Genomic DNA, 22,822 nt, shown 5'->3' with positions numbered 1-22,822 from the left:
CCCGGGAACACCCGATGGGCAGCCTGGCTAAGAGAAGGGGCATGTGGGGTAGGTGGATGAGTCTGTGGCCCCTGCCAGCTCTACCCTCTTCCATTGCTGGCATGGGGGGCAGCTGGTTCATGGAACCCAGGAGCTGGAGCGGGGCAGTGACCCAGTGAGCTGTGCCCTGGTCTGTCCCCTCCGCCTACTTCAGTTCTGCCAAAGCCCACAAGCTATGGCTCAAGCAGGACAGCAGAGCAGCTGTGGAACTTGGCCCTGTCTCTTCAGCGTCAGAGAAAAGGTGAATGCAGGGTTGTTGTCTTGAGGTCAGGTCTGTGTGCGCCCTGTCAGCAATCCTGAAACATCCAGTCGGCACGAGCTCCTGTGCTCCTGCAGGCGTGGGGACAGCTCTGTGCTGCACTCAGTGCGTGGCGTTGAGGAGGCTGTGAGACTGCTGGGCTCACGTTTTCAGTTCAGCCGCATGCCCAGTGCCCAGGCAGCACGCAGCGTCGTCCCTTCTCCCACGCTGCTCACACTCGCTCGTGGGCTCCTGCGTGACCTCCAGGTCGGGTCTCATACCCTGAGCTGCTGATTCTGCTGTTTCTCCTTCAGCCCCAGGAGTTTTCTTGATCATGCAGGATTGTCACAAAGTTCACAGAATTGTGGCAGAACTGGGCGTGGATTTCAACGTTTCTCTGTTTTCCTTTGGATTTCATGTTTGGGCTGGTGGCTGCAATTCCCCTCCCTGGCCCAGACTTCTGAGTGAGTCCTGCGTCTCATTGCCCTGTGGAGCCTGTTGTTTTGGGCTCCCCGCAGGCCCAGGGACTCAGGAAGTGCCACCAGCACACTCTGCTCTCACTGGACGCTCTGTGACCTTCTAGGTTCCTCTGCTTTTTCTGTCACTGCAGCATCAGTTCCGCTGAGAGGCTGCAGCAAGGTGCCCGGCACCTGCCCAGTCACGGGGATGCTGCCAGCCATGCCAGCAGCAGGGTCCTGCCCTCCATGCGCTCTGCTCACTCTCCTCCAGTTCCCCAAAGGTCCCTGTGGGTTGAGCCCTTGAGGTGTCTACCAGATCCCTGCTTCCCTCTGTGTGTCCATGGCCTCTTCCTGTGCTATCATGTAACCTGATCTGAAAGCCATGGCTCGCCCTGCAGGCATCCCTGGGTCCAGGCGGGGGCATTTCAGTCCTTCCAGCATGCTCTCACTGCCTCAGGCCCCTAGCCCTTTGTAACACCAGGGCCTTCGCATGGGCTGGTTCCTTGGCCGCTTTTAGCAGGACTGGCTCCTGCCTCTGTCCACGTCGCCACTCTCTGCCCCGATGACCACGTCTAATGTCATCTCTCATTTTTGTTTCTCTGTTTCCTTGATAGCTGTGTCCAGTGACAAGATGCCCTGATTCAATTGCCTGTGTTCGCTGTCTTGTCTCTGCCTGTCCTGAACAGCCCCTCTGTCTGCTGTGCCTCCTGGTAGCTCAGCACTGGCCAGCGAGTGGTGGGGACCTTGGGCCTGTGTTAGGATGGAGGAAATGCATAGGCGGTGTCCGGGGGAGGGCAGGATGTTGTGGAGAGGGAGAGCAAACATTTCTTCTTCAACTCTGCTTTAGATGCTGTGGTAAAACAAAACCCAAAATAGGATTATCTGAGTGTTGTCCTGGGAGTGATCCGGGTAGCCTGCAGAGCCAAAGCCTTGTAGCAGGAGCTCATGCTTTAGTTAAAAATGGGTGTTTTGGAAATTTGGACAGTCTCATAGTCTTCACTTTTGTTGTGCTTTGCGTCTGCATCTTACGGAGGCAGCCCTGCACATGATAGCATGTAGCCTGTGATCGGGATGGAGTCGATGGGAGAAGTCACCCCACGACCCACTGAGCAAGCACCGAGCATCCTGGCCAGGTATGGGGTCCCTGTGCTGCCCAAGCCACGCACAAGTAGAGTGGAAGTCTGAGAAAATAGCTCGTTGGCCCCTGCGGCTGCAGCCATGAAAGACACATGCAGGAAGTTGGTGGGGGGAGGGTGAGGTGGTTGAGTGGGGGCTTCTGAACCCAGTGGCCCTGGACCATTCCCTGGAGCATAGACATGGCATCCACTTTGAAAGAAATGGGACTTGGCCATACAGGCACCCCGTCACAGTCCAGGGTGTGCCGGGGTGCAGAAGCCCAGAGTGTGAGGGGGAAATAGACAAATCCGGTGAGATTACAACTGTGGGGAGATGCCCAGAGAGTGAGAGGGACACAGCCAGAGCACATATTAACTGCCTCTGGTAGGGGTGGCTGCTGGTCCCACTTCTTGGTGCCCTTTGGAGTCATCTCAATCTTGATAATTGTGGGGTTGTATAATCGAGGTTCCTGAGAGAATGGCGTTCCACCAGTGGATTGTCTGTTAAGGGAGGTGTTGGTGAGGTACCAAGGAAGTTTGGAGGTGATGAGTCCTTAAGAGTGGCCATGATTGGCAGGTTTCATGTCTCTGTTGAAGAACTTGCTTGGGAAGGAAAGGATGAGTGGCTGGCAGAGGGAGGAGCGGGTTTCCTGGTCTAGACATCTTTGGGGACCTTAGTGCCAGTGGTGCTGGGGTGGTGGGAGAAGGCGCGTGCTCTGGGGCAGCCCCAGTGGGCCGTGATGCTCACCATGTTTCTTATTTTGACTGACTCGTGGCAGGGCCTGGTCCTTGGTTGTGTGCTATGGTGAGAAGCCCGGGAGCAGGTGATTCCTGCAGGTCCAAATGCTCTGGGCTTTGTGCAGCTGGAGGTCTGTGCAACCTGCTGATCCCAGGCTGGTGGAGAAAGTGGCTGAGGGGGCCAGGCGGCACCAGCTGTGGGACAGATGGAGGCTAGAGTGAAGCCACAGTCCTGGCTTTCTTACAGGTCTGTGGCTTTGACTGTGAGCACCAGTTTCTGCCAGCTGCTTGCCTGCCTTAGCTGGAAGGGGGTGATCATTCAGGTGTCTCCATCTGTGAAGAGTGGGTGTCCCATCCCTGCTGTGCACAGCCATAAGCAAGCACGCCCGGTGTGGGGGGCTCCCCTGTGTCTTCATGATGGATGTCCTCTGTGCCAAGGGTCCTTAGAGGACATCCCCAACCTGTTATACTGCTGAGCCCTCGCTAGTCCAGAAAAACAGAATTACTATTGTCCACACACGTCAGGCATGCCAAGGAGCTCAGATCAGAGGTTATGATAGAAGCCATTATGCTGCAGTAGCTGAGCTACTCACTGTGCAGGCGTGCTTTCGCTAACAGGTCCTGCTGGTTTCAGAAGACACAAGCGTCTGTGGCCCTCGGACCTCTCGATGCAGAGCACTGCCGACGGCGGCTCTTTGCTGGATGAATGTCATGGCTGTGAACTGCAGGGTCATTAAGAAAGGAACCTTTTAACCCCCTGCATCCTGGGAACATTCCCTCCTAGGCCCTGGTGGGCCACACCCTGGCTGAGGGAGAGCCGCCCTGCCCCTGCCTGCTTGTGGCCCGCCTCCAAGACTGTGCAGTTCTCAGCTGGGCTGCTGTCACCGCACGTGGGGCTGTGGCGTGGATCTCAGCAGACAGCCTGGGGCCCTGCGGGCATGCTGGTTATGCCCTGCCCGTGAGACACTTCCAGCCTGGCAACCTGGTGGGCACCTGAATGCCCATGGGCTGTCAGAAGGGCCATCCATGTCTCCAGGCGCCTGAAGCCAGGGAGGAGACGGGGTGTTCCTTTCTGCCCTGTTCTTTAGTTCACATGTGCATCTGTGCCGTCTCTGCCTCTCTCTCTTTGAGTAGTGTGAGGAATGGCAGAAGCAGGGAGAGGCAGTCTTGATGAGGGAGTGCACATTTAAAGGCAGATGGAGAATTCAAGGAAGGCCATGGGGGACCCCGAAGAAGAGGTGGCTCAGCAGCGGGGAGGGCGCGAGGCGTGTTGCTGCCTCCTTTGTGTGTGCTCCTGCGGGTGTTCTCTGGAGCCAGGAGTGGTGGTGTTGGGCTGTCACATTAGGGAAGCTGATGGCCAGAAACTGCACCAAGTGTCTGTGTAGAACTGGGTAAGGGTTCAAGTGCAGTTTGCAGTAAGTCCACTTTGTCAGCATCTGAGGGAGATTTCATCATTGACAGCCCTGAGCCATTACGTGAGCATGTTGTCACCTGTAGAGTTGGCACTGGCATCAACTTATTTGTCTTGGTGATGTCACCATCTGCCTTGTTTGATGTCCTCTTCAGGATTCATGCAGTCACCATTAGGCTTAGTGATGTCACCGATAGTGTTGGTGATGTCACTAACAGGCTTGATGATGATGTCACCTGTTTGCTTGATGCAGTCACATGCAGGCTCAGTGATGTCACCTGAAGGGTTGTCCAGGAATGTGGCCTCCAGAAGCCTGTTGAGCTCCTGGGCAGCCAGTTTCTAACTGTAATTTTTACCAGAGAAGTTCCCTTGCATCAAGCATCTCTGAGGGTAGTGTCCCTGGTGAGGGTGCAGAGTGGGACCTGTGCGCGCCGTGCTTGGCGGCCATCCCCTCTGTGGGTGTGGGCTGCACCTGCCATCCTGAAGCTGACTGTGCTTGACTTTTTCAGTTGTTCATGGTGGACAACGGAGCAGATGACTGGAGAATAGCCATGACGTATGAACGTATTTTCTTCATCTGCTTGGAGATCCTGGTGTGTGCTATTCACCCGATTCCTGGGAACTACACGTTCACGTGGACGGCCCGGCTGGCCTTCTCCTACGCGCCCTCCACCACCACGGCCGACGTGGACATCATCCTGTCCATCCCGATGTTCTTAAGACTCTACCTTATTGCCCGGGTCATGCTGCTGCACAGCAAGCTCTTCACCGACGCCTCCTCGCGGAGCATCGGCGCGCTCAACAAGATCAACTTCAACACTCGCTTTGTTATGAAGACATTGATGACCATATGCCCGGGGACTGTGCTCCTGGTCTTTAGTATCTCACTGTGGATAATCGCAGCGTGGACAGTCCGTGCTTGTGAGAGGTAAGTCCTGCCCTTTCGTGCTTTTCCCGAGTGGAAAAGAGAGCAAGCCGTTGAACGGTGAAAGGCCAGGGTGGAAGACTGTGGATTCTCTGCTGGGCTCCCTTGACGCCTTGCTGAAGATATGTGCGTGGGGCTGAGTTCATGGCACCCCTCACCGGGGGTTTTCAGTGGAGGGCTTCCTCTGGATGGTGTGTCCGCACTTGGAAACCTGGAGGTTGTTCAGAGGCTTCTGTCAGAAACACCAGTTTCGTGGCCACCCAGAGTTGCTTCCATGCCCGCTTGGTTATGGGTATCGGGCGCTGCTGACACGGAAATCTGACGGGATGGTGTTGGTTCATGTGGTCCAGATGTTACAGACTCCGGAAAGTGGTTGGTTGGTTTTCTTGGCAATTGTGGCCATGTCCAGCAGGCGGCCTGGTGGGGTGGGTATGTGTGAGCTGTTCTGGCCTGTGTGCAGGCACCAGGAGGCAGGATGGGGGTGTGTGGCCCAGAATCAGACGCACACCCTCACGTTTCAGGAAGCTGACCAGTGGGAGCACCTGCCGTGGAGCTCACGGCAGCAGGGCCTCGTTGTGCCTGGGTGGGGAGAGCAGGCACGGCTCCTGGCTAGGAGAACAGTGGAGGGGCAGACCGCAGTGGCCTAGAAGGTTCTAGGACAGTAGATGTTCACATGCTAGCTCTGCAGTCACCTTTCTTAAAACCAGTTTTCAAAAGTTGAAGTCGTTTGGGTTGAAGAGAACCTGCGTGGGAGCAGCCCATGTAAGCAGCAAGGCAGCCTGGCCCTGCTTCCCAGGAGCGGCCCTTTAGGTTCCAGCTGTCGCCTTGGTTCTTGCTTGTTACCTGCTCAAAGCAGCTTGTGTGGCTGCGTCCAGTTGAGTGTAGGCCTTGGCTCCACATCTGGAAGTCCCTTCACACATCCCTCTCACTGTTCACACTGCCTTCACACGTCCCTCACACGTCCTTTGTACACGCTCTGCTCATCCTTTATGCATTGCTCACATGTCCTGTTACACCCCTCCCATGCCCCTCACACCCTTTCACACTCCGTTCATACCCTTAACACATGCTTGACATGCTCCTCACTGCCCCTCACACCCCTCACGGTCATCACACGTCATTCACTGCTCCCTCACACGCCCCTCACCTGTTCCTCACACGACGTTCAGACGTCTCTCAGATCCCCCATGCCCCTCACACCCCACACGGTGCTCACACACCCTCACACGCCCCTCACACAGTGCTCACACACCCTCACACGCCCCTCACACAGCGCTCACACACCCTCACACGCCCTCACACATCCCTCACACAGTGCTCACACAGCGCTCACACGCCCCTCACACAGCGCTCACACGCCGCTCACACATCCCTCACACAGTGCTCACACGCCCCTCACACGCCCTCACACATCCCTCACACAGTGCTCACACAGCGCTCACACGCCCCTCACACAGCGCTCACACGCCCCTCACACAGCGCTCACACGCCGCTCACACGCCGCTCACACGCCCCTCACACACCCCTCACACAGTGCTCACACGCCCCTCACACGCCCCTCACACACCCCTCACACAGCGCTCACACTCCCCTCACACAGCGCTCACACTCCCCTCACACAGCGCTCACACGCCCCTCACACAGCGCTCACACTCCCCTCACACAGCGCTCACACGCCCCTCACACAGCGCTCACACGCCGCTCACACGCCCCTCACACACCCCTCACACAGTGCTCACACGCCGCTCACATGCCCCTCACACACCCCTCACACAGTGCTCACACTCCCCTCACACAGCGCTCACACACCCCTCACACAGCGCTCACACTCCCCTCACACACTGCTCACACTCCCCTCACACAGCGCTCACACGCCCCTCACACACCCCTCACACAGCGCTCGCATGTCCTTCATGCATCCTTCACGCGTCCACCCTCTGCTTTCCCGTAAGGTCTGTAAGCTGCAGTCTGCCCGGGGTTGGTGCAGGAATAGGAACCACATTTGTTGCTGGAATATCACATGTTGTGATGGTCTTTTGCTTTCCTAAAGGTCTTCACGTTTTCTTTGGAGTTTGTGGTTGCCTCCGTGTTTTCTGTGTACGAGACAATCTCAAGTTCCCTCACATTGTGTGAAGTTCTTTTGGCTCTGGTCTGGTGTCTTGGGGGCTGCCTGTCATGTTCACCTTGATGAAATGACCCCTGACCCTTGGGCCTGCTTCTGTGTTGAGCTGGCCCTGCATGTGGGCACCTGCTTTCCTGGATTCTGTGTCTCCCTGCCTCTCCATTCATTCCGCTGTTGGGACAGAATCTAAATTGCAGTGATTTCTACGACGCAGTAGTGTGGGGAGTCTGTGTGTATGATCCCCTTGGCTCCTCCCTTGTGTGACTGGATGCTGTAGTGGGCTCTGGAGGCCCGGCATGGGGACAGGCATTTAGCTTAGTGATTGAAACCCCATTTCACATGAGCATTCCTCCATGTGCCTGTTGGCAGCTTCCTGCCGGCTCTGACCCCAGGAATCCGCAGGGCTGCTGCCTCAACAGCTAAAGGGGGGTTGACTTCTGGGCACCTGACTTTGGCCTGGCCCCTCCCTGTTTGTTAGGGGCATAAGGAACAAACACCTGTGAATTAGAAATCAGCCCTTCAGGATCCTAAAGGCTTCGTGTTGTTGTGGTGTCACAGAAAGCTTCCTTACCTGTCCTTCTGGGATCTTCCAGACCCCTAGAGGAATCTGTCGTGGACGCATCTGTTTTAATCCATGTAGTGGGACCTTGCCAGCCCACTCAGCCTCCAGGTTTTTGTCCTTAAGTCCTGGGGTATCGTTTGCAATTACAGACTGATGTTTGTTGCTGTTGTCTGGGGCGTGCCTAGTGACCCACCTAGGTTTAGCTTTCCGAGTCTCTCATTTTCTTTATGGTTTTATGTCTTCATTTTTGCTCTGAATATTGGAAGGTAGTCCCAGTTGTGTGTCTCCCACTTCATGCTGGGACAGTTTGTATTCTGCGTATGAATCCACAGTGCCTGATCCTTGAGCCCTTTGTGGTGTGAATGTTTAAATAGCACCATTCTCTAGGGTTGTCAGTGATACTTTCTGACTTTTGTCTGGTTATATTTTAAAAATGTGTTCTATTCATTTGAAAGGCAGCATTAGAGAGAGAGGGAGAGAAAGAAAAAGAAAGAAAAGAAAGGAAAAGAAAAGAAATCGATTGATCTTGCATCTGCCAGCTCGCTCCCAAATGGTATACACAGCAGCCAGCAGCCAGGAGCCCGAAGCTTCTCTGGGCTCTGACCTGGGTACAAGGTGCAAGCACTTGGGCCATCCTCTGCTGCCTCTCCAGGCCACCAACAGGGAGCTGGAAGAGAAGAGCAGCAGCCAGGACTCAAACCAGTGCCCACAGGGGATGCCGACATCAGAGGCTTTACCCGCTACCCCCAGTGCCAGCCCTCTGAATTGTGCTGGAGTGGAAAGTTGTGTTTTTGTGGCTCTTGTCCCTGGCTCTCCTCCATGGAATGCCCGCTCTGCCCGATTGCCCACATGGCTGTGGTGTGGAGTCAAGGTCGGGGGCTGGCAGTGGCTTGCTTTTCTGACTTGTGCGCCCAGGCTCTCATCTGTTGTTGTCGGTATGGGTTTATGCTGCTTTTGCACGTTGGTTTTAAAGTTATTGATAGTGATTTTAAGGGGTTGAAGGAAGGAGCTAAGGCCAGCAAGTTTGTCTAGTTCACCTGCTCTTAACAGACATGCTGAAGTGACTGTTATGATTTTTTTAATGTCCTGTATTTGAATATGGCATTTGAAGGACCAGAGTATTCCTTTAAGGGAAGGCAGGCATCCTGTGGTCTGAGTTGTTTCCTAGCAATCTTGGTATTTAGAGGTCTGTGGCATTTTGTGGAATAGACGTACCTGTCAAGTGTGAAGAACAAATGTGAAAAATCTAAGTTGACCTGTTTGTAAGGATTGGCTTTGGTTTCGAAGCAAGCATCCTGGGGTGACAGGTGCGGGAGGAAAGCCCTGGTTTATCGACATGCAGGTCTACACAGGGGATGTCTCTGCACCTGCTTCCCACCTGCTTCCCAGGTACCTGTCAGGAAGCATCAGGGTCCCGCACCTGCCATGCATTTTCTGTTTAGAAGTGGCTCCTCTTAGCCACTTCAGCTGCTTGTCACTAAACCCAGAAAGCCTGGGCAGGCTGGAACGGATCCTGTTAGCAGCCCCTTCGTGGTCACCTTACAGTGAAGCTGCCGTTCCAGGCCAGAGTGGGAGTCTAGCCAGCAGTCACCGACGGGAAGCACCCCCAGAGGCTGGACAGGGACACTGGGCTCAAGTCCTGTTTGTGCAGTTCAGGGACCTAGGGAGGGTCGCCACCTCATTGTCCTCTTGCTGTACCCGTCTTTTCATTGGCAAACTTGATCCTGATACGCTTCCTCCCAAAGAAGGGACTGTTTCGTAATTCCACAGATGTGTAAAAGAAAGTTACCATCAACCAGGGTTGTGATGGCACATTTTCCACATTTGCTATTTCACTAAAATTCACATGGGGGCACACAAAATCCCCAGGTGTGAGCTGTCAGATCCGGACATGCAAAAGCACCAAGTATCTAGGATGCTGAAATGTTAACCTTAGCATCGTCCCCTCAATCTGGGCACTTCTGTGGGTGTTCCTCTTGCAGCTTCCGCCCCCGCCTCCTGCTAGAGAGAACGTGGGGACAGGCCGCAAGCTTTCCAGAGGAAGGTGTGCCAAGACCCTCCCTCTGTCTTGTCCCTGAGCATCCCAGGAGTCTCTGCATTGGGTGGGTTCCCTGTGGATGCGCCTGCTCCTCATGGCGGTGCATTCCCCAGTGCGGCCTGCGCCTCTGATGCATTGACCGTAACTAATAACAATGCCCTGTGCCCGTGTGTGTGTGACGGGACCTGAGTGTCCAGTGTGCGCAGGTGTGTCCTGAGAAGCTCACCGTCCATACTGTGACATGTACGTGCTGTGTCACCATCCACCCTGTATCACCATCCACACTGTGTCACGTCACCCTGTGTCACGTCTGTGCTGTGTCACCATCCACACTGTCACCATCCACGCTGTGTCACCATCCACGCTGTGTCACCATCCACGCTGTGTCACCATCCACATTGTGTCACGTCCACCTGTGTCACGTCTGTGCTGTGTCACGTCCACCTGTGTCATGTCTGCGCTTTGTCACATCCTCACTGTGTCACCGTCCACGCTGTGTCACATCCACAGTGTGCCACATCCACGCTGTGCCACGTCCGCGCTGTGTCATGTCCACCTGTGTCACGTTCACACTGTCACGTTCACACTGTGTCATGTTCACGCTGTGTCACATCCACGCTGTGCCACGTCCACCTGTGTCACGTCCACACTGTGTCACGTTCACACTGTGTCACGTTCACACTGTCACGTTCACACTGTGTCATGTTCACGCTGTGTCACATCCACGCTGTGCCACGTCCACCTGTGTCACGTCCGCACTGTGTCACGTTCACACTGTGTCATGTTCACGCTGTGTCACATCCACGCTGTGTCACATCTGCGCTTTGTCACATCCACGCTGTGTCACCGTCCACAGTGTGCTGTGACTCCCTGGCCTGAATCTGCCCTAATACACTGTCCCAGGACAGGCCCCAGGAATCCCCACTCTCTGCCTGAGTTTGACCCTGTGTTGAGGGGACCTGTCTCAGGTTTAGGAAGTATCTGGCTTCTGGAGCAGCCCCAAGGCTGCTGTGCATACTTGCATTCACTAGGGATGATGTAGGAGAAAGTTCTAGAGCACCTGTATCTGAAATGACACTGGGATGCCAGTGCACAAGGTCCCAGGAAGTGGCAGCTGCCCCGTGGTCCAGCATGGGAAGCTGCACTGTGTTTCTCGGGCTGCGTAACCATTAGCTGGGGTGGGAGCAGAAGCCTTACACAAGACAAACCATTGTTTGTGGGTGGGGGCTGCACTTGAGGGCTCTGGAACACTTAAAGCGTGTAGCACTTTAGACACATCGAGGCGGACAGCAGGGTGCACACCAGGAAGTGTCAGAGCAGGAGGGAACTGGAAAGGGGCTTCTTTGTCAGCACAGCCCTTGTCCTTTTGGTGTTCTGTCATGTGGGGGAAGCACCAAGCTGGGACCCAAGAAAGTGGGGCAGCTGCTCCTGGTCCTTGGGAACAGCTCCCCCCAAGGCACTCCTGGCCAAACACAAGGTTGTTCTGGTTTCTCCCTTGTCTGGCTAGCATCTTGTGTTCCTTCCCTGGTACGCATGAGGAGAGAGGAGGAGTTTGCTGAAGGTGCCGAAAGAACCGTTTCCTCTGTGGCAAGTGGCAGCATGGGGAGCTGGTCTTGCATAACCCCCGCCGTTCAGCTTTCTTGCAGATGCGTGAAGAATAACTTCTTCCCGTAGGCACTCACCCATGAGAATGCACTGCGTATGGATTTGGCAACTGCACAGAAAGCCCGCAAACCAGACTCAAGCTTCAGCTCTGTTTGGGATGTAGTGAGGGCCCTGTATGTCAGAGTGGTCTGCTGAGCTGCTGTTCCGTGACTTGCCCACATGACCTTTTGGTTGGGTTTTGATTTGAACTGCCAGGAAGATGGTGTTGCAGTGCAATGGGAAACATCGTGTGGCTTATCACCCTGCTCTCCTGCAGGTTCCTGTGCCCCGTCACAGAACTGCAGCCCATGCCTGTTTCCTGAGGGGTCTAGGTGGTGTGGGGTTGTGGTCTGGGCCTCATTCCCAGGGAGATGGGCTGTGAGCACCATTTCTGCTGTTTTCTAGCAGCGAGGGATGGCTGGGATCTGGAAGTCTCCATCACTTACTGAGGGGGTCCAGGGGTGCAGAGTGTGACGTGGGAGCTGCGCATGGGGTGGGGAGAGCTGGTGGCCAGCTGTGGTGTTGGTGTGTGTGTGAGGCTACCACAGGTGCCTGTTTCCTGATGGTTGTGAGAATTCTGAAGTGAGTTCCTGGTGACCCAGCTTTTTCGATTATTGTTTAAGTGATGGCAAAATGGACACTGAGGCACTGGTGAGGTCACTAGGCCAGCAGCTTGGTTAGTGGCCCGAGTGATGAGGTGGTTTCTTTTCCTTCTGGTCTCACCTGTCCCGGGTCAGTGCTGAATGTTCTGCGGACCGATGTGTGAACGTAACATGCAGGGTCGTGACCATGACCTCACCGGGCCTGACTCAGACCTCCCAGCTGGAGCAGCTCTGATTTCTCAGGGGGTCGCAGCTTCCAGGGCTGCGATGGCACATCAAGTGCTGAGTGTTGAGGGACCGAGGGTAGTGTCCGGTGCACCCTGCCTCCTCTCCATGCTGCGCTGCTTTCCTGAGAGGAGGCGGACACATACCTGTGGTGGCTGTTCCAGGCGGAAGACCAAAGGCCTGGCACGTGGTCATCGCAGATCCATCCCAGCACGCGCCCACTGGACGTCAGGTCCCAAGTTCCTTCTGCTCTCGGAGCCTTCCTGAACCCTCCCTGTTCTCTGACCTGTGTGTGTCTTTGTACATGTGTATGCATTTATATGTGTGTTGTGTATCTGTATGTTTTTATGTGTGTGTATGGATGTGTGTCTGTTACTTGTATAAATGTGTGTACATAGATGTATGTATTGTGCACATGTGTCTGTATCTTTGTATAGGTTTGTAGATATGTGTGTATTGTGCATGTGTGTGGTCTTGTCTGTAGATGGATGTGTGTCTGTATGTGTATATAAATGTATTTGTGTCTGAATGTAACAGTGTGTTTGTCTCTTTGTATGTATGTGTTATCTTTGCATAGATGTGCACATATGTGTGTATGCGTGTTTGTTTTTGCCTTCTGTATCTGGATGTGTCTGTACATGTGTGTGTATACATGTATATATAGTGTTTGTGTATGTGTGTATCTGTGTATAGGCATGGGCATATATGTTGCATGTGTGTGTCATTCCTGCGTTTATGTGCCCCTTGCATCCCTGAGCAGGATTCCCCGGTGACCCCCCAGCTTCAGCTCCCCTGTGCTGATGAGAGAATGTGAAATCTCAGGTGTGTACTCACACTCAGGCCGTTCTGTCCTTCAGGAAATTAATGCGCTTCCTGGGTGTAAACGAGGCTTGACTGGAGGCAGCGGAACAGCCCCACTTGCCTGCAGGCTGTCTTCATTGTGCAGCTTCTGGTTGTGGTCTGAACCTTCAGCTTCAGGGGTCTCCTTAATGCAACATTGCAAGAGAGTAAAAGAAACTCAAGACAAAAGTTCCATTATATCCAGTGGAAGATTCCATTTTGGGCATTCTTGAGTGTGGATTAAACTACCCTCTGTTAGGACATTAAACTCATCCAGCTGGGCCCAGCAGTGGCGTTGCTTGCTGTTACAGGAGATCCAGAGGGAGTGAGGTGGTTTGCAGTAGGGTGAGCCAGCACTGGTGTGAGGCAGTAAAGCAGCTACTGCTTGTGGGAGCTGCGCTGCATTGCACAGGGCTGATGGCCTGGGGGAGTGGGGTGGGCAGTATCTTGTCTGTGGATGTTCCCAATGCCCCAAGACGGGGGCGGGCAGCCTGGTGGCCTGGCCCCTGGGCTGTCGAACCTGCCCACTGCAGTTGTTTGTGATCAATCAGAATTCCATGGGTGAGTACATAGTTTGTCCCTGCCAAATTGCCTGGAATCCTGGAAAGGCCCAGTCAGCAGCTAGTTCAGCATAGCGTGGTGGTGTAGTTGAAGTCATTTTGAATTCACAGTCATTATCCGGTGACTGCTTGGTGGATAAATACAGTGATACAAAATAATATTAATAGTAATAATAAAACAAATTCATGTGGAATTCACTAACATTTTGGTAAAGAGCAAAATGGATTCTTGTTCTTGGTTTTCTCTAACTACCTTTGTGGAGGTGTGGCTTACACAGCATCCAGCTCAGCTCTTGGCAGTACACTAGTTTGTCTTCCCATCGGCATGTTGCCATCAGCCCAGCAACACCCCGTATGCTTTGCACTCCACTTCCTGTTCCAGTCCTGGCAACCATGAACACAAGGACTCCCCAAAGCCCGGGAAGACACTGAATAGAAGATGCTTTATCTTTGGAGTCCATGTGTAGGCTTGTCGTGACTTGTGTTTTTTGCAGACACTGTTGAGTGTGTTGGACTTGGTCGCTGAGGAGCTAGGCTGCTGTGTGTACCTGTCCACCAGTTGGGGCACGTTCTGCTGGCTTTCCGTTTGTGGTAGAGTCCAGAGTTGGGGGAACTTTAGCACGCGGGCCCATGGAAGGAACCCTCCTATTTCTCCAGGAAGAGATCTTGGGCCATTTCACTGTTTTGTTGTTGTTGTTTTGATTCATTTACTTTTATTGGAAAGTCAGGGTGGTTCACTCTCCAAGTAGCTGCAATAACTGGAGCTGAGCTGATCCAAAGCCAGGAGCCACGAGTTTCCTCTGGGTCTCCCATGTGGGTACAGAGTTCCAAGGCTTTGAGCCATCCTCTGCCACTTTCCTTGGCCAGAAACAGGGAGCTGGATGGGAAGTGGAGCAGCTGGGACACAAGCCAGTGCCTGTATGGGATCCTGGCACTTGCAAGGTGAGGATTTAGCCACTGAGCCATCATGCTGGGCCCAGGGCTCTACAACCCCTCCAACAGTCAAAAAGGGTGAGGGTTGTGGTTTCTAAATTGCTATGATGATATGGATCATTGTATGTTTCCAGACATGTCATGCAGACACATCACAGTGTGTTTGTGTGTGATTATGTGATTCCAAATATAGGTACGTGATGCTCAGACAGATGTGTGTCCAGGACATGGTCAGTCATGTGTGTGTCAGATGTGGTACATGACATTGTCATGTTTGTATCCAGATGTGCGTTTGTGACATGGTCAGTCGTATGTGTCCAGATGTGGGTTCAGGACATGATCAGTCCTGTGTGTGTCAGATGTGAGTTCATGACATGGTCAAACGTGTGTATCCAGATGTGGGTATACAACATGGTTAGTTGTGTGTGTGTCCAGATGTGGGTACGTGATGTGGCCAACTATGAGTGTGTGTGTCTGTCCACATTTGAGTACATAGTATCATCAGTTGTGTGTGTCTACATGTATGTGTGCTCAATGGGACATAGACACACACATCTTGATATGTGTATGGCATGTCATCATTGCATGCATGTAGTTCTGTAGTCTGTGGCTTTGGATGCTGGCAGACACCTTCCCTGTATGCCCAGCTTCCCAGCAGCCTCATGGGCGAAGCAGCATTCCCGCTGCCTGCTGGGTTTTAGTGTGACGGTTTATCAGGCGTGCGGTGTGCATGTGCTCTCCGAGGCTGGGTTTTGGTTTCCATTTCACCGTGGCTGTGGACAGGTTAAAGTGTGTCAACTTGGCTTTCCCCACATCAGCTCCACAGGATGCCGCTTCTGCACGCTGCCCACTCAGCCTGCTTGGTTCCAAACGTCTTCTCTCTCCCTCTGCTGTCCTCTTCCTGCCCGGAGTCATTGTTTCTGGTAACTGCTGTTTTCTAGCAGCAGGGAAGAGAGGAAGGCGCAGGGGAGCTTGTTTTTTTTCAAGTGTGCTTGGAAGGAAACCTCCCCAGGAGTGGCCTGGCTTCTCGCGGCTGTCGCGGTCGTGCGAGCAGACGGACTGGAGAACGCCCGTGGACTTGCCGTTCACTGGGAGTGGCTCCAGCAGGTCTCCCATAGGTCTTTTTGTTGTCTCCTGGGTTGAGGCAGCTGTGTGTTCTGACTGAGCCACAGCCTGCTTCAGGCCAAGTGTGGGTGCACATCCACAGGGCTCCAACCCCATCGGGCAGCAGCTGGACACAGGGCAGAAACAGACTCTCCCAGCTCTCGCTGTGAGCCGGCCCAGTGTAGCTGTGGAATATTGATGTTGTTGCTGCAGGCCACTTGGCCGGGTGGCTGCTGTGTCTGCCCTCGACTACTGGACAGCAGAAGGATATCCAGACACCGCTGCTGAGCATGAGGCTGACCTGGACGTGGAATCTGATCGGTTCCCTAGTGGCTCAGGGGCTGTGTGGAATCTGATCAGGAGGTGCGCGGTTCTGGTTTATCTGCAGAGGAACTCATTCAGCACACTCTGGCATTTCCTGTTGAGGCTTTAGCTTCTCCGGAAAACTGGACTGATTGTGGGTTGCAAATAAGGAAGCCACGAGGTGTTCAGATTTCGTTGAAATGCTGTTTGTGCAAGCAATCATAGTGAGATGTCACACTTGGGGACCTGCTTGCTTTAAGGAAACATCCCCAGTATTTGGAGTGATTGACTTGGCAATGACCGTAAACTCTGGTCTTGAACAGCACTAGGGTTACTTTGGGACATCTGAGGAAGTCATCCTGAATGTCCACCAGGGGTGATTCAGGGAAAGTTCATGTTCTTGCTTCTGGGGTCATGTGGAAGACTGGCTCTGCTTGGTTCACTGGCAGACAGCTCACAGTCCCTGTCGGCTTTGCATGTGGAGAGGGGCGAGTGTTCTTAGCTTCCCACAGGCAGACTGCCCACCATGCTCACCTGTCTTGTAAGGTACCTGAGTCTGGCTTTTAAGCCAGACTCTGGAATGCCCAGAGACACACGTGTGAAATGAGAGGTCTCTGGCTCCTGCTCACAGATTCCCCACTGCTGAGGTCTCACGCTCCTCCCTGACATTACCGCCTGCTGCCCAGCCTGGCCCAGGCCACTGGCATTCAGCGTGATGGGCAGGTGCATTGTGGTGGAAGTCTGAGCTGTCCTGGTCAGCAGGTGCACTGTGTACATGTGCTGCCGAAGCGAGCACTAGCAGGTGCATTGTGGTGCATAGCTGAGCAGGCACACTGTGCTCTGAGGGAGACTGGGGTGGCTGCAGTCAGTCGGGAGCTCCCTTCCGTCCCCAGGAGGCTAGGCGATGCCTTCTCTCTGGGTTGGGGCACTTGAGTTCCTTCCTCTGTGATGCTGAGGTAGCAGAAGCTGCACCAGTTGCTCCCGTCTGGGCCTGTGCGACCTTTCGCAGCTGGGTCAGGTGAGGCCTCACAGCCCATCTCTCCCCGCCACACCCGGAGCAGCAGCAGCCCCATCACTCCCCGGGGCCTGTGGCCATCAGCCAGGCGGGGAAAGCTGAGGAGGACTCACTGAAGAACTCCGAGTGGAGGAAAGCCTCACCCTGTGCAGCCACGTGAAGAGAGCGGTGATGGGACGAGGCACTGCATGTGAACCAGTGCTCACGGGCCCTGCGTCGCTTCCCTGTGGGCCAGCACCCTAATGGGTGACGGAGGAGCCCTGTGTTCCCTGACGTTTCGGTGAGGCAGCTGGGGGCACAAATGGCACACGTGTTGGAAGCGTGAGGCCTGCCTTTGCACTGCCAGCCAGGGAGGCTCTCACAGGAGTGCGGCAGGCCCAGCTCTGCTCCAGCGCTCGCAGGAGTGCGGCAGGCCCAGCTCTGCCCTGACGCTCACAGTGTTGCAGTGTCGTGGTGCTCTCTGCTGCGGGCTTGAAGGATGGGGGACCTTCTGGTCTTTAACCCTGGGGCCTGCTTCACCAGCATTCAGCACCCCTGTGCTGGCCCTTGCAGGGGAGGCCGGAGGGGGCGCTGTCTGCATGAGGGGCTCCCCTCTCCTTTCGGGGAGCTGCCTGTGTCCTGAGCTTCTGCTTTCCCACCTCTGCCCCTCAGCTCTGGCCCTGCCATGCACGTCCCCAGAGCCTGGGTCTCGGCAGCAGGCAGCCAGGCACTGCTCCTGGGATGCGGCCCAGCCGGCCCTGCACCTGTGGTCCGCAGAGCCCAAAAGTGCCTCGTCCCCCATGTCGCAGGTGTCAGGGGCAGATCCTGCCGGATTCCGCGTTGTCTTACAGGAAGGTGTTCAAGTGACCATGTCCTGCATCTGCTCCGAGTAGGCTGTTGGCAAGTTGATTTCCTCTCTCTCCTTTTTCTTTATTCCTTTTGATGATTCTCTGTCTAGGTGGAGTTTCTCTTAGAGGGTTTTTTTGTTTGTATGGTTTTTAGTCTGGTTTGGCTTTTGTCTTCCTTTGTGGTCTTTACTGGTTACATTTGTAGGGTCAGCAGTCAGCAAGGAAGGGAAAGCCTTGCTTTTAGTATGCAGGTCAACCAGAGCAGTGCTGGGCAGCTGGGCCCGCGGGCCAGGGACAGCCTCTGATGGCTCTTATGGTACCACAGCAGGAGACAGATATGTGATGGAGACCATGTATATTAAAGTAAACTAAAACATTTCAATTGCAGCCAGGCCTTGTGTGAGGCAACTTTGTGGGCCTCGGGACTACAGTGACATCAGAGAATTCCTGTGATGTCACTATGGTGTGACACAGCAGGGTTGAGTCTGGAGCTCCTTCCACCCCGCCCCACACTCCCTTTTCCCCCATGTCCCCCGTAGTCAGTATGACATGTATAGGACTCATATAAATGCCCTGTACTATTGGTAACTGGTGAGAGTCTGGCTTATTTGGCCTGGGTCTGTTCAGGGTTGAAGCCCAGTGGGGACGGAGGTGGGGGCCGGCTTCCTTGCCCGCCATGCTCGTGCCCTAGCCAGGTCGCTGGCAGTGTGACTCAGCGTCACGGTGCCATTCCCTTCTGGAAGCAGTCTGTTTGTGCACGGCCTTGGATATTCTTGACTTGAGCGTTATCTCATGTTTTCTTTTTATAGGGTTATCTTTGTTGAAAAGGAAGAGATCCTGAAGTCTGCTTATTTGTGAGCCTACATTTTTAGATGAAATCATTGGAAAAAAGGAGAAGCCAACATGTGGGCTGAGTGTTCTGGAAGGGGATTGAAATGAGAGAGTGGGCCCATCTTGGTTCAGGCTGACTCACGCACTGTTTGTGGTGTTTGAAGGCAGTGCAGGATCAGAACCCCCTGGTTGCCTCCATGCCGGCAGCAGCATTGGGACCTGGTATTTTATCCAGACCACTCGGTGAGTCCTACATTTCTGAAAGTTCCGACAGCACAAGTGTGGCTTGGTCAGCCCACGACTCTGTCTCTGTATCCAGGGGTTGCTACAGACAGGCCTTGGGACATGGGACCATGTGCCCCTGCTCCTGGAGTCACCTGTGAGACCCAGTGCCCCATATGATCACCCCTGGCCACAGTGGCTAATGAGCATGGAGCCCTCATGAGTGAAATGTGCCTTTGTAAAAAGTCCCCAGAGAGCTCCCTTCCCTCCGACCCTGGAAAGGGCCACCAGTCTGCCTCTCGACTCCCAACTTCCCAGCCCCCAGGACCAGGAGACAGAGAGAGCTTGAGAAACAGGGGTTTACTGATGTGCTCCCCAGATGACTGACTGGGAATGGGCCAGGCAAAAGCCAGGAGTCAGGAGCTCTGCTGGGATCCCCACATGCTGCAGGGACCCAGGCACTGAACCATGCTCCTCTGACTTCCCAGGCACATTGGCAAGAAGCTGGGTTAGAAGTGGAGCAGCCAGGACTAGAACCTGAGATCATAGGGGATGCTGGTGTTACAGGTGGTGACCAGAAAATAGATGCCCTGGTGTGTGTGGAGACGCAGAACAGACTGACACGGAAGCTGTCCACAGGGCTGGGGAGTGACCAAGTGCCTCCTGGAGGTCCCGCCACTGGCAGCCATGCTGGCTCTGGAAGCGTGCAGTGCCCATCCACAGTATTTCCTCTTGAATACATGGGCCTTGCCAGTGACCAGTAACTAAGTGGAATCACCAGGGAAGCACACCTGTTGGCACATGTCACAAGCTTAGTGCTGTGGAGCCATTGGAGGCCCGGTTCTGTGGCTCTGGACACTCTGTTGGCTTGGTACTGTTGAGGTAGAAGTCGCAGAGCCCAGCATGTGGACAGTGGAACAGAAGAGTGTTGCTGGGACCTGGCGTGTGGGTGGCTCACAGCTGGTGTGTACAGAGTTCTTCATCATGGGTGGTCAGCAGGAGCAAGCCTCCCCATGTCCCTGCTACCTGCTGATGCCCAGCATGGCCCCCTGAGGGCTGTGATGGAGCACTTGCTTCCTGTGTGCCCAACACAAACCACACGCCTGGACAGGAGCCAGGAGTCAGTGCTTGTATTGGCTGAGAGGGTCAATGGCTACCTCTGGATATGTCGTTCATCTTGAAGGTCCTTTCCATATCTTTACAGTTGGGTCTCAGACTAGAGCTCTCCATATATCACCCTTATCACTGCCGCCGGACACCAAAAGCATGCCAAGTTAATTGGTAGAGCCCCATGGCCTCCCACGCCAGCGGTCAGGGCCGCCCTAACCTTGACCAAGTTCATTTATCAGGTGCTCACTTACTGAGATAAGCAGCAGTCTACCAGCAGGTCTGGCGCCAGGCAATGAGATGAGCTCAAAGCTCAGCACCCATTATCCCATTTACAGCCGAGGGAGCATGAATACTGGCATTCCCGCATGTTTGTGGGGGATAAATATAGCAGTGGCGTGGTCTTTGCCCTCTAGGGACTCACAACACAGCAGGTGAACGTGTCAGCCCGCTGTGACACCAGAGAAGAGGCTCACAGAGCATTCTGTTTTCATTCTGGGATGTGGGGAAAGCTTCTGACTCAGGATTTCAGAATAAATAGGATTTCGAAAGGCAGGAATGTGAGGAAATAGCCTGAACTGAAAGGACAAATGGGAACACAGGGACAGCCAAGTTCAAGGGCAGAGTCTCTGGGTGCAGGGCCGGAGCTAGGGAAGCTGCAGTAGTAGTTTGAGAACTTGGCCTGGAGCGAGCGAGCACCAGGAGCATTTCCCAGCACCTGCTTGTGCTCCGCTACCTGCAGCATTGCCATGACGCCCATGGCGTTGCCATTTACTGTTGCCCAATGCCTTTATGAGGAAAGGGAACAGTGTGGCTGTGCTGAATGGTGAACTGGTATTTGTTCTAAGGGAGCCCAAACTGTGAAACACTCACTCACTGATTTTTCTCCTCATTCTAATTGTGTTTTTTTGGGGGGGGGGTGATCGTGTCACTTGGGGGTGTTCCCATCATGTGTGTTGCAGGGGCACTGTGGTGCTTGGGTGTGTGTTGTAGCCAGGCATGTTGCAGTCATGCGTGTCACTTGGGTGTGTTCCCCTCATGCGCGTTGCAGGGGCCCTGGCAGCTAAAGGACACTTGGGGCTGATTGTCACACCTGCTCTAACCCTGCCCGGGTCCCTTCCCACCCTGCTGCCTTCCCTCTGCCTGGGCAAGGCTACCAAGGCTGTCCACTGGCCCCTGTGGCCGTGGTGCTGCTGGACCCATATGTGGTCACCGCCTGGGTCTTGTTCCAGGGCAGCTTTCATGCATCCAGGCGGTATGGAGGATGGGCTCTGCCCCTCGACCAAGCTCCCAGGGGTCACCCAGCTGTGTGATGATGGCTCCCCTTCTGTTGATGGCTGGACTTCAGTCCCCAGTCTCTCTACTGCCGTCTCCAATTCTTGCACCTCCACCCCAGGGGCTTTCCCATCTGTGAGCCTGTCCAACAGGGGACTGCGGGGTCACAGTGCCGCCTGTGCCATGGCCCTCTGTCGCCATCTTGCCTACCAGCCCTGCTCATTCACTCACCCCAGCCACGGCTGGAGGGAAAACAGGCTGATGCCTGCTGATGTACAGTTGAGTCCCTCGGCCGCAGCCAAGTCACTTACGGTGCCTGACCTTCAGGGAAGGCAGCTGCCGCCTGGTGCCAACTGCCTCTGCTCCTTCAGCCCGCCCCGCATGTCGTCAAGGAGTCCACATGCTGCAGTCACTGTTCTCAGCAGAAGCTGCAGTAACTTCCCACTGCACCACACCTGCTTCCCAGCTGCTCCCCTGCAGCAGGCCCTCCTCACACTCTGCAAGGGCACCCATGCCAGGACCCTAGCAGTTCCCTCAGCCAGTGATGCCCACCCCAGTTGGCACACAGGCTCTCAGTGTCCAGGTGTCACCCTCCGGGAGAGGGGTGCTGGCACTGCTGCCTGAAACTGCCCCTCTGTGCCCAGGCATGTCACTGCCCATCTCCCAGGTAGCTTTGTTATTTAACATTTTCTGTCCCACCCCCCTGTGGTGCTTTCTGTGTGCCCAGTACTAAGTGGCTTCTAGTCTTGACTTGGTAAACTTGGTCCTGACCCCTCCCCATTGTATAGATCAAATTCCAAAGTGGCTCAGCAGGCGGTGTTGCCTGAAATCAGGCAGCCTTCCTGGGCTGCAGCCAGAACTTGAACTCCGCTTCTGGCTTGAACACTTGTGTATCAGGTCCCAACGTGTTGGAGAGTTACTGCCTAATATGTGGTCAGGCCTCAACCATTGCTTTGTGTCAGCCACAGGGGTATAGGGACTTGGCTTCTCCAAGCTGTTGTCCCTGGTCCCCCAGAGCCCGTGGGGGGGGTCTAGTGGCCACTCCAGGACATCAGCCAAATCATGGCCTGGGCTGGCCTTGCTGTGTGTCAGAGCCTCTGCAGGCTGCTCCAGGAGATGCGACCAGAGGTCGGCAATTTCCTGGGGTTCTCAACGGGCTTGTCCTACAAAGGGAGTGTGTTACCTTAGGCTGTCATTTTTTTAAAAAAATTTGACATTAGTTATTCAAAACTCAGCTTCTCTCTGGATTCTAAACTCACTTTACCAAATTCAATATCCTATCAATAAATGTTGAAACAGACACTGGCGTTGTGGAGAGCGGGCTGTGCTGCCATCTTCAGTGCCAGCGTCCCACATGGGCGCCGGTCTGAGTCCTGGCTGCTCCATTTCTGATTCATCTCCCTACCCTGGACAGCAGCGGGGGCAGTCTGAAGGAGTGGCCTGTCACCATGTGAGAGACCCGCATGGAATTCCAGGGCTCAGCTTTGAGCCTGGCCTTTGCAGTGGAGTACGAACAGTAGACGGAAGATCTCTCTGTGCTGTGTCTCTCTCTCCGTAACTGCCTTTCCAATAAATAAATCAAAAACGTATCGTAAAATCAAAACCAACTATTTTATTAATGGCTGATTAATCAAAGTTAGGCAAAATGCTTAGTCTTACAAACTTAGTTCAAGTCTTTCTGTTCTGGT

General features: G+C 54.3%; 1 protein-coding gene across 4 annotated transcripts in view; it reads left to right on the top strand.

Moving 5' to 3' along the window:
- KCNN2 (potassium calcium-activated channel subfamily N member 2) overlaps nucleotides 1–22,822 on the top strand; it is a 185,652-nt gene that overhangs the window by 114,679 nt on the left and 48,151 nt on the right. For all 4 annotated transcript variants that reach the window (XM_058677574.1, XM_058677573.1, XM_058677575.1 and 1 more), the window contains one exon: nucleotides 4,509–4,927. In XM_058677574.1, coding sequence (XP_058533557.1) covers nucleotides 4,509–4,927 — 419 coding nt within the window. The remainder of the gene's footprint in view (nucleotides 1–4,508; nucleotides 4,928–22,822) is intronic.

Source organism: Ochotona princeps, chromosome 19 (genome assembly GCF_030435755.1).
Source record: "Ochotona princeps isolate mOchPri1 chromosome 19, mOchPri1.hap1, whole genome shotgun sequence".
In the NCBI taxonomy this organism is placed as follows: domain Eukaryota; kingdom Metazoa; phylum Chordata; class Mammalia; order Lagomorpha; family Ochotonidae; genus Ochotona; species Ochotona princeps.
The sequence above is the reverse complement of the archived record's forward strand: the minus strand, read 5'-3'. Positions and strand labels throughout refer to the sequence as shown.